The sequence below is a fragment of the Syngnathus acus genome, chromosome 12 (genome assembly GCF_901709675.1).
Source record: "Syngnathus acus chromosome 12, fSynAcu1.2, whole genome shotgun sequence".
In the NCBI taxonomy this organism is placed as follows: Eukaryota; Metazoa; Chordata; class Actinopteri; order Syngnathiformes; family Syngnathidae; genus Syngnathus; species Syngnathus acus.
In genome coordinates this window covers 1,874,450-1,886,550 of record NC_051097.1, presented here as the reverse complement: position 1 = coordinate 1,886,550, position 12,101 = coordinate 1,874,450, and the positions used below count along the sequence as shown (strand labels likewise).

Below are 12,101 nucleotides of genomic sequence, written 5' to 3'. Positions count from 1 at the left end.
TGCCTCTGTCTGCTTTGACAACGCCCGCCGCCACGACCTCTGCTTGCCTACCTGCCTGTCTGTTCTCACCCCGCAAGCAACCAGCCGTGTGCCGCCACCTGTCGTCAGTCCGCTGCTGCGCTGTTTCTCTGCTGCACCTCAATTTAGAGTTGCTGATGAGATATTCAATGACCCGCAACATGTTTCTGCTTTTAATCAACATTTCTCCTCTGTACGTTCTAATTTAATTACTAAATACCCCTGCACATTTCTTGCTATTTTCAAATCAGCTGTAGAAAGGCGAATTGTTTTATGGCCTAAGTAGAGATGGCTGCACACATTTTGGGGCTGGTTATTTTGACACAAGTGATGTGTGTACAATATTTTCCAAAGGACAAACAGGTGTCGTGCCAAAGTAGTTACCCCCGCAAAAATCTGTATCCCTTGCCGCCGGGGCACGCACGCTTTGAGTGGAAAGCGGAAACCGATGCCGTACGGCAGATAGTACCAGCTTGCTTTCAGTAAAAACATGAACACACGTTTGCGTCAGTCAACTTCCATTTTTAGAAAGGGTTTTTATTTTATTTAAGTTCATTCGCGTTCTGCCGTTGACATGAGGTGCGTTCAAAGAGCAATCGGAACACTAAATACATCCATCCATTATCTGTAGTGCTTGTCCCCACGGGGGTCGCTGGCGTACTGGAGCCTATTTTCTGTGATGCCCCCCTATGGAACAGAAAACATTTCGCGCACCCCATGCTTGTACCCTTATTAACATGAAAGAAAACAAAAAACAAAGATCAACTTACAACAAAGAATAACTTTATTAACATTGGTTTTTAGTCTGTAACAGATCAGATTCCAAGTGCATCACTTTGCCTGAAATTAAAAAATAAATTATATTTGTAGTGTATTTTTATTTAGGTCTCATGCAATGTATATTTCATTTCTAAGCTTAGAGGTGACTAGGGCACGCGCGCATGGGATTTTATGGGGCCTGGCACCAGGATACAGGAATCGGCCATTTGGTTAGAATCAACAAGGCAGGCTGGGGGGTCAGAGGACATCCAGCAGCCCTCGTGTGCGTGCGCCCGAGTAAGGGGGGGCACGGGGCATAAGACCCAAGGCGGGAGAAGACAGGGGGACTTCTTTTTTTGGCTAGAGAGACACTTCAATTCTGACATCGGTTGAATAAAATCTTTCCCCAATCAGCCGTGTGTCACTGAAGTTTTCCTTACCTGAGCCAGCCACCTATCCACCGTTTGATCTTGGAGACCAGCAGAACATCAAAGAGAATCCACCACAACTTAAACTTCTCCGAGAAGGACTGCTTTAAAGATAAAAATCACAAAATGTATTGCCACCCTACTGTGTCTCAGATATAACCACGCTGTGTCTTGCCTAACGGAATGTTACTACCAGTAGGAGGAAAATTAATTCCTTGAGAATGTAAGGTTATGCTACTAAATCATTCTTTAACTCTTTAGATCATTATTTACTGGACTGTTTTGTTGCCATATCCTTTTCTGTGGGAACAGAGGCGGAGACTTACTGGAAAACGCTCCATGGGAAGTGTAATCTTAAACGTGCGATTGGCCAGAAGTATTGACAGACAGTAATAATGACGAATCAGAAAGCACGGTGATCGGGCTTCGAACAGATCCATATACTACCAGAGCCTCAGCGTTCATATGTAGTTTGTCCCTCCGTAACTTGTGAGATCTAATGGGGCTTACGACACTATGTTTCCTTGACGGGAAATGGGTGGTCCTAGTACGGCCAGTAGCGCAGACCTGAACTCAAAGATGGGACGTTCACAACTTGTTTTAATAATTTTTCGACTCAAATAACGTTCATGAGATAGTAAGATCGTACATGGACTAATACTGACACGATTTAGGTAAGTACTACCTTTTTCCCCTGTTCGACCGTGAAGACAATATGGCGCTAACGGGGTAGTGGGGTGAGGTGATTACACAAAATCAACATTTATGTTTCTGTCAGTGGTGGCTCCTTTCGGCTTTTCACCTCAGGGGTCGCCACAGCGAAACATCCGTTTTTTGTCCAGATGGTTCGCAAGAGAAGTTATTTTTGGCACACTTTTTACGACGATGCCCTTCCTGACGCATTTGCTAGAGCTTGGGACTCGGGGAGACCCCTAATGGCTGCATATGGTTCCCTGACCGGGAATCGACTCAGGCCGCGGCGTTGGACCATCAGGGATTAATATCACGTTAAAAAATAAATGAGTACGAACGTATAACATTATACGTTTCTTATAAATGGTCAGGGCTGAAGTTATGACGTCTCTCTACACGTCTCTGTATATACGTAGTCGCAGAAGCGGTAAATGTTGGAAGGCGTCAACATTCTGCAAATTAAATGTCTGACCATTTCTCTTCATAGCCCATTATGACCATGGTGTCGGCAAGAATGCTCCAGCTATTTGTGCTTGCATTTTTGGCTTCGGCTTCGTCCTCAGCAGGTCTGTACAGTTTATGTTTTGAAGTGCCGTTTACGTCACTCTTGCTGCGTGGTCCACATTGTGAAAATGTGTCAAATAAACCCCCTGATTCTTTGCAATTTGGAACATTAAAATTTGTGGACTGAACTTTCAACTAGTTTGTGTAGAAAATTAACTTTCCCATCACTGTTAACCGGAGTGTTTTTTATTATTTTTTTAAACATGTTCAATAAATGCTGTTCCAACTTCAGAAACATAATCGGTATTTTAATATTGAACAAAATCCCAAATTACCAACACTGTTAACCGGAGTGTTTTTTTTAAACATGTTTAATAAATCCTGTTCTAACTTCAAAAACACAATTGTGTAAATAATCATGATTTTAATATTGTACAAAATAATTGTAATTATGATTTTATCCATCATTGAGCAGCCGTAGGTAGTTATCGTACATCACTAATGTGTTAGTTTGAAGTGTAGAATGCAAGTTTTGACTCACGAATTGCAACACAAATCTGCCTATTTTGAGCCTTGTTAGGTACAATAACCATGCATTTCTACTGTTACATTTGAAAAGTGTCTAGAGTGATGCAAACAACTCACAATTATTTATCACAAATTTCAATTTTTATTTCAGTTATTGCTGCCAAGAGTGGGACAACTATATTTTAGTTTCAGGGTACAATTACTTTTTACATAGAGACAGATAGATATGTTATTGGCAGTGTTTTGCATTCTGTCAAATTTATTGGCTGAATATCACAGTTATAATTTGTATTTCAGAAACTGGAAGCCATTTGGTGATAACACCGCAGTCTCCAGTGCTACAGATTGGAACTAACTTCACAGCTACATGTGTGATCATTGACACAATTGAAGCCACATCAGATGACCTGTACTGGAATCTTTCCCAGACCATTATCCCAAGAAATCAGTACACTAAGATCAACGAGTCAGCACTTAGTGTCACCATTCCAGTCGAAAATGAGGAGTCAGAATGGTTATTTTGCCACTGCAAGGAAAATTCTCCCTATGTTTTCATAAACAAGGGCAAATTTATTCATGGGATCCTCTTAAGAAAAGCCTGTAAGTAAACATTTGAACTCGTATGACTTCAGAAAACAGGTGCATTAATCAACATTCTTACTAAGAAAATGTTTGACTTCCAATTCTAATTGTCTTCTAAGTGTTGCAGTTCCTAAATCTAATATTTACACTTCATTAATAGAAAGACCCTTCCTTTTTTCTCTATTCTTCCTTTTCACTTGTAAAACCATTATTCCAAGTGGTCTAAAGTTTAAATCAATCCAAACGGACACAAAACAACAGAAACAGAAATGTACCTTGTGAAATAAAAACTTGTGTAGTACTACTAAATGGCCCTTTCAAGCGTACTACCACAGGTCTTTTAAATTGTAAGGGTCTGAAGCGCTGAACCAATATTTATTTAAGCTCTTTGATTTGAAAACCTGTCCTCGGGCCAAGATCGTTATGATCACATAAGTGCAGACCAGTATTTTTTGTTACCTGAATACCGGTCATTCATTTCAAGTTCTCCTCAGACTTTCAGTGATTATTATAAATGTTCTATGCTGTATACACATCATGTATATTAGAACCGCGATGTTCATTTTATTATGGTTTCATAGTTACAGAATGCATGGATTCCTCAAATGGAAATACAGCCCCTTTACCTTTGATTTGTGTTTTTTTTTACTATACTAATTTTAGACCCTCCAGAGAAACCGAAGAATGTGACCTGTATTGCAATTCAGGAGGGGCATTATATTTCAAAAGACTTCAAATGCTCATGGGAACCAGCAGAACACCAGACCAAGGAAATGCCAACAATATATACATTACATGTTGAAGTCATCATGTGAGTATAATTCCCTTAATCCCGTATCAGAAAAAACTGTTTTTTAAAGGTGAACTGTGAAACCTGGCATACGTGACATAAACTGTGCATGCGTGTGTGTGTACGCGTGTGTGCGTGCATTCTCAGGGTCAATCAGGCCTACAACGTGTCAACGGAAGAAAATACTGCTACCGTGACAATGAATAGTTTCCCAAATCATTTGGCCCTGGAGATTTGGGTAGTGGCTCACAATGAACTGGGAACTGTAGAGTCTGAACGTCTGAAACAAGAGGCTAACTTGTTTGGTAAGGCCTTGTATAATTATTGTCAGCTCTGCTTTAGCATTAGGGATGACTAATGTTTTGGAAAATCATTTTTCGACATGAAATATTTCCAATTTGATGAATTTTGATTTGACATCAGTCCTGGACCGTTTCTGACACAGTTGTCACAACTTTATTCTGAAAAGAAAAATATCACATTTTTAAATAAAAAAAAAAAAAAAGATTTATTTAAAAAATGAACACATGCTAATTATTACAATTATTATTTTTTCAATCAATCTCTATTGAAAATCCATCCATCCATCCATCCATTTTCTGTACCGCTTAGACCCCACGGGGGTCGCGGGTGTGCTGGAGCCTATCCCAGCGTCATCGGGCAGTAGGCGGGGGACACCCTGAACCGGTTGCCAGCCAATCGCAGGGCACACAGAGACGAACAACCATTCGCACTCGCACTCACACCTAGGGACAATTTGGAGCGCTCAATCAGCCTACCAAGCATGTTTTTGGGAAGTGGGAGGAAACCGGAGTGCCCGGAGAAAACCCACGCGGGCCCGGGGAGAACATGCAAACTCCACACAGGGAGGGCCGGAGGTGGAATCGAACCCGCACCCTCCTAACTGTGAGGCGGACGTGCTACCCAGTGCGCCACCGAGCCGCCTTATATTGAAAATGATTTGAAAAAAAATTTGATGTACAAACTGTATCCACAGCCTTTATCATGAAACTCAAAATTCATGTGCATCATCTTAACATAGTTGCTGATCATCTTTTTGAAATTTTCAACAGATTAATTGGGTGTCCACCTATGGTAATTAAAATCAGTTGATTGGACATGCTATACAACAGGGGTCACCAATGCCGCTCCTTAGGGTCCGGTGTCCTGCGTGTTTTCTATGTCTCCCTGCTGCAACACACGATTCAAATGGTCAGGCTCATTATCCAGCTTATGAAGACCCTGTTGATTTTCTGATCATTAGAATTTGTACACCCCTGTGTACTGAGTCCACAGTTGACCATGAAGTCAATTGAAGGAGCTTTTTGTGAGTAGTGTATGTTGATGATGATAAATTAGAAGCATGGCTGCCATTGACTAAAACATTTTTACTTACCTGGGGAAAAATGCTGACCTTTTGACTACCATCACATATCCCTGTACCAAGACCGATTTAGGATGCAAACTGTCAAAATGTCAAACTTAGAGTACCTTGCAATAAACATGTTGGTAAAAGAAAAATCCTAAATACTTTAATATTTTTTATCAAAAGAAGAGAGAACCCCCAAAGTATTCTGGGAGAAAAAAATGCTTGAAACCAAAACATTTTAACCTCAATTTAGAGAATAAATATGGATGTCACATATCTGATGTCACATGTAAACATGAAAAAGTTTATGATTTAATGTTTACTCTTTCTTTGTCATGCAGCCAAAACAAACCCCCCATCAGATGTTGAAGTCTTTTCAGAAAAGACATTTCCCACATCCCTTCTCATAAACTGGAAACAACCCATACCTAAACAAATGATTGCATTAAAATACCAAATAAGGTATTGCCGAAATGGATCTCACAGTTGGATTAATGTAAGTGTGTTTTTATTTATAGAGCCAAGATTAATTGTAAGAGATAAAGGTAACAAAATGAGTTATTTATGTTATTTTGTCATTTAGGTACCTGATGTTGATATTGCCAAAGAGACAGAATCTTTTAGACTCCAAAACCTGCAACCCGACACAGTTTATACAACTCAAGTGCGCTGTAAATGTGTCAACGAGGAATATGGGTATTGGAGCAACTGGAGTGCCAACGTTACCAAGAAAACATACGAAGATAGTGAGTATCATGGGCGATTCTTCAGAAAATACAGTAACAGGTTTACCCATTGCTGGCAGCAAACCTTTCTGTACAGACAGAATTACAGTATATCAGACTACATTTCATGAAGTGATTTTCTCAATTAAAGCAAACCAATTTGATATAAATCAACGAATAAGATCTTGCTACAACCATTCATTTTTTGCTTTCATTTGTTATAGGACCAACAAGTAAACCGGATTTATGGACGATAATTACTGAAGGTGAATGCATTAATGAGCGTCAAGTGAAGTTTATATGTAAGGTAAGTTCCATAATATAATTCACCTAAAGCCCAAGTACACACAGCCCTGTCACGAAGGTCTTACAAGGTTTCAAAATGCACTGTTGAACGTATGTAAGTTATAAAGGAAAGTTGACTGTTCTAGATTCTGTTTATGTCTAGAAGAGTTGTCTTTCTGTATTTAAATAAATGAATACAAAATGCATGATTGTAGAAATGATTAATCGAAATTCCCCCAAAGGAAGTTTTGAAGTTGACTGTACTTAACTGTCAAATCAGTGGGATCTCCTTACAACCGGGATTCACCCTGAAATTATTCTTACATCTGTTACTTACTTTCCCATGACAGAATCCTGTGTTTTCCAATGGAAGGATAACGAGCTACCATATAAAGGTTCAAACACAAAAGGAAAGTGTGATGAATAGAAATACGTCGTGGGAAAATATTCCTGTCAAGGCTAACACCTTCCCTCGCCTGAAGTTCACTGACTTAAAACAGATAACTCTGCTGGACAATATGACTGCTCGAGTGTATGTCAGTGCCATCAATTCTGTGGGGAAGTCTCCTCAGGCATCACTCGGTATCCCAGAGAAAGCACTTGGTAGGTGTGCCGCACTAGAGTATTTCAGCAAATCTCTGTTACATTTCAGTGAAATATAAAGGCAAAGACGTAAATATTGTGATACTGTATAGTCCTCTGTCAACTGAAATGGTACTGAATGCCGTAATTTCTGGACTATAAACCGCACCAGATTATAAACCGCACCAGCTAAAATTCGAGGAAAATCTTGCTTTGTTCATATAGGAGCCGCACCGGACTATAGGCCGCAGGTGTTTTAATGTTTAATTTTCATTTGTAAGAGAATATACACAAAGAGGATTGTCAGGAAAGAGATGGCTCTTTGGTGACACATACCTCTTATTAACATATGACAACATGACACAGATGAAGGAGCTCTGCAAACATACAAACCTGAATAAATCTCAGTGACGACCATAATAAATTTAATGTGCAGGGAACACTAGCAACACACAACTAATAATAAAAAAAAATGGGACTACATACAGGGGTAAAGTTGCCAATGCGATATGAGCTACACGTAAAGCTCCGGACAAGACATGACCCATGAAAAAAAATACTGGAAATGGTGGCAACAAAATGTCATCAACAATACTCCAGTGCCCTCTAGTGGCCGGAGGAAACCTCTATAGTACATGCAGCAGCTCTGTTTCCTTCATTAAGACCCAAATGGACTGCCTTTAACTTAAAAGCGGTATCATATGCATTTCTTTTGTCCCCTATAATGAGGGTTTGTGTATAAAAGCTTCCTTTCTCCAATCATGTCCCTCTTGATCTCGTTCTGTCTCTTGTTTTTGTCAACTGTGCGGCACTATTTGCCTGGACATGCGATCAACACACCATTCTTCTCCCCAGTGACAGTGTGTCTGGTCACATATCCCTCTGCCAAGCAAAGCGGTGCCGCACATGCGGTCCACAACCTTTTTATTAATGAGTGTATAAGTGTATTAGACGTAAAAACAATCACGAAAAATCCATAGAGACACCGCACCAGACTACAAGCCGCAAGGCAGGGTTCAAAGCTTGTGCAAAATGTAGCGGTTTATAGTCTGGAAAATATGGTCTCTCTACTCAGTATGGTTGTGTGTGCTGCTATTTGCTATGAGCATAGTAGTGTATTTCAAATCATCTGCAGTCATGTTGTGTCTAATGTCACGTGTTTGCCTAAAATGTCTTAACTGGCAATAGGAAGATTTACTTGATGCTATACATTTCAGATCTCGATCCAGTGCAGGGGCTTAGAGTGCACCCACAAGGTGACCAACTTTTACTCAAATGGAATCATCCCAACAATACAGCTGTTACACAGTATGTCGTGGAGTGGGTTAGTGCTAATGACATGGACTGGCAGAGGGAAAACAAAAGTACCCAACAAACAACCATAAAAGGTAATTTCCTTTTCCACATACCGTATTTTCCGCACCATAAGGCGCTTCAGGTTAAAAGGCACATACTCAATTGCGGAGTCTATTCTGTATTTAATCCATGCATAGGGCGCACCGCATTATAGGGCGCATGCATGCCATGACTTACGGTAAACGAAAAACGTCACTGAAGCAAGATAGTGAGTTCGTTGGACATTATTCTACTATTTAACCTTGTGCTCTACTGTACTCACATTTACACGCTACCATATAGTTATATACTAGATCTGTGGAATAACGACGAGGCTGACGTCAGGGCGCACGCGCGGCGTTGTTGACAAAGGATGAGGAATTTGATCGATGGATTTAATGATTTAGAGTGCACAGATGGTTTGACAATATTATTGCTTATATAATAGTTACCGTAATTTTCAGACTATAAGTCGCACCGGAGTATAAGTCGCACCAGCCATAAAATGCCCAAAAAAGTGAAAAAAAACCATATATATGTATATAAATCGCTCCTGAGTATAAGTCGCCCCCCCACCCAAACTATGAAAAAAACCCGCGACTTATAGTCCGAAAATTACGGTATTTGATATCTAATTTATATATTGTTATATGGGCCTGTGGAATATTTTGAAGTGTCAGCGGCGCGCACCCATTGTTGACAAAGGACGATCGATGGATTTAATGAATTGGAGTGACACAGAAGGTTTTATAAACGTGTTATTTATGTAATAGTTTTTTTAAATAACTCTGAATGTTACGTCAGGCCCGTTCTCAGCTCTTCGTTTGTGTTTATTTCACGTTGGCATACCTATCGTTTAGCCCAGGGGTCACCAACTCCGGTCCTCAAGGGCGCCAATCCAGCCTGTTTTAGGTGCAGCCCTACAACAACACACCTGATTCAAATGATCAGCTCATCAGCAAGCTCTATTGAGGCTGATAGCGATCCTGATTATTTGAATCAGGTGTGTTGTTGTAGGGCTGCACCTAAAGCAGGCTGGATTGGCGCCCTTGAGGACCGGAGTTGGTGACCCCTGGTTGTTGCTCGTTCATGTCTGTTCTTGGTGTTGGATTTTGTCGAATAAATTTCCCCCCAAAATGCGACTTATGCTCCGGAGCGACTTATATATGTTTTTTTTTCACGTTATTGTGCATTTTATGGCTAATGCGACCTTTATTCTGAGCGACTTTTAGTCCGAAAATTACGGTATATATACAGTGCCTTGCGAAAGTATTCGGCCCCCTTGAACCTTTCAACATTTCGCGACATATCAGGCTTCAAACATAAAGATATAAAAGTTAAATATTTTGTCAAGAATCAACAAGTGGGACACAATCGTGAAGTGGAACAAAATTTATTGGATAATTTAAACTTTTTTAACAAATAAAAAACTGAAAAGTGGGGCGTGCAATATTATTCGGTCCCCTTGCGCTAATACTTTGTAGCGCCACCTTTTGCTGCAATTACAGCTGCAAGTCGCTTGGGGTATGTCTCTATCAGTTTTGCACATCGAGAGACTGGAATTCTTGCCCATTCTTCCTTGCAAAACAGCTCGAGCTCAGTGAGGTTGGATGAGAGCGTTTGTGAACAGCAGTCTTCAGCTCTTTCCACAGATTCTCGATTGGATTCAGGTCTGGACTTTGACTTGGCCATTCTAACACCTGGATACGTCTATTTGTGAACCATTCCATTGTAGATTTGGCTTTATGTTTTGGATCATTGTCCTGTTGGAAGATAAATCTCCGTCCCAGTCTCAGGTCTTTTGCAGACTCCAACAGGTTTTCTTCACGAATGTTCCTGTATTTGGCTCCATCCATCTTCCCATCAATTTTAGCCATCTTCCCTGTCCCTGCTGAAGAAAAGCAGGCCCAAACCATGATGCTGCAACCACCATGTTTGACAGTGGGGATGGTGTGTTCAGGGTGATGAGCTGTGTTGCTTTTACGCCAAACATATCGTTTTGCATTGTGGCCAAAAAGTTCGATTTTGGTTTCATCTGACCAGAGCACCTTCTTCCACATGTTTGGTGTGTCTCCCAGGTGGCTTGTGGCAAACTTTAAACGAGACTTTTTATGGATATCTTTGAGAAATGGCTTTCTTCTTGCCACTCTTCCATAAAGGCCAGATTTGTGCAGTGCACGACTGATTGTTGTCCTATGGACAGACTCTCCCACCTCAGCTGTAGTTATCTGCAGTTCATCCAGAGTGATCATGGGCCTCTTGGCTGCATCTCTGATCAGTCTTCTCCTTGTTTGAGATGAAAGTTTGGAGGGACGGCCGGGTCTTGGTAGATTTGCAGTGGTCTGATACTCCTTCCATTTCAATATAATTGCTTGCACAGTGCTCCTTGAGATGTTTAAAGCTTGGGAAATCTTTTTGTATCCAAATCTGGCTTTAAACTTCTCCACAACAGTATCTCGGACCTGCCTGGTGTGTTCCTTTGTCTTCATGGTTCTCTCTGCGCTTTAAACAGAACCCTGAGACTATCAAAGAGCAGGTGCATTTATACGGAGACTTGATTACACACAGGTGCATTCTATTTATCATCATCAGTCATTTAGGACAACATTGGATCATTCAAAGATCCTCACTGAACTTCTGGAGTGAGTTTGCTGCACTGAAAGTAAAGGGGCCGAATAATATTGCACGCCCCACTTTTCAGTTTTTTATTTGTTAAAAAAAGTTTAAATTATCCAATAAATTTCGTTCCACTTCACGATTGTGTCCCACTTGTTGATTCTTGACAAAAAATTAAAATTTTATATCTTTATGTTTGAAGCCTGAAATGTGGCGAAAGGTTCAAGGGGGCCGAATACTTTCGCAAGGCACTGTATATATGTGTAAATAATCGCCCCCCCCAGACCCCCGGCTACTTTTCAGTGTTTTTTCACATTTGCCATTCTCATCCCTGATAGATATTCATACGCAAATCCATCCACGTCCTCATCTTCTGTATCCGAATTAAAGAGTTGGCAAGTTCGCCATTAACCATGCCAAATTCCCTGTCGACATTGTCTCGCGGTTGTCACATTGCTCTTCGGCAATGATCCCGGCTTTCCAGAAAGCTTGAATTGTGCCTCGTAAGCATGTCTCAATGCCATTTTAGAGGGTCCTAGTGCTGTTTGCTTTGCACGAACCGATAGTACCGTATTGGCCCAAATATAAGACGCTGTTTTTTGCATTGAAATAAGACTGAAAAAGTGGGGGTCGTCTAACATTCAGGGTCTAGACATTTTACCCATTCACTTGTGCGGAGCAGTAAGTTAAAGGTTGCTGGTATCGACTGAGTATGTGTCTGTGATCGTGTGCGTCTTTGATTCAGTGAGTATATAAATTTCATTGTTACTACTGTCCACTGTTGTGCCGTTTGTCCGATCGCGGTTTGCTTCGTGTGCGCGCCGTTTCATTGACCGCTCCGGTGCACTCCTTTAAGTTTGCCTCGCATCCTATGAGCAGCGTACACG

The 12,101-nt window shown here is 40.8% G+C and overlaps 1 protein-coding gene across 2 annotated transcripts in view; it reads left to right on the top strand.

Moving 5' to 3' along the window:
- The first annotated feature begins 1,668 nt into the window (after positions 1-1,668).
- Positions 1,669-12,101, top strand: part of il6st (interleukin 6 signal transducer) — a 30,493-nt gene continuing 20,060 nt past the window's right edge. The window contains exons 1-10 of one of the 2 annotated variants that reach the window (XM_037265803.1): positions 1,669-1,879; positions 2,386-2,464; positions 3,228-3,530; positions 4,176-4,323; positions 4,450-4,607; positions 6,013-6,167; positions 6,255-6,417; positions 6,621-6,703; positions 7,032-7,284; positions 8,481-8,651. In XM_037265803.1, the coding sequence (XP_037121698.1) occupies positions 2,392-2,464; positions 3,228-3,530; positions 4,176-4,323; positions 4,450-4,607; positions 6,013-6,167; positions 6,255-6,417; positions 6,621-6,703; positions 7,032-7,284; positions 8,481-8,651 (1,507 nt within the window). In that variant the 5' untranslated portion in view covers positions 1,669-1,879; positions 2,386-2,391. The remainder of the gene's footprint in view (positions 1,880-2,385; positions 2,465-3,227; positions 3,531-4,175; positions 4,324-4,449; positions 4,608-6,012; positions 6,168-6,254; positions 6,418-6,620; positions 6,704-7,031; positions 7,285-8,480; positions 8,652-12,101) is intronic. The other variant, XM_037265804.1, reaches the window with a different exon arrangement.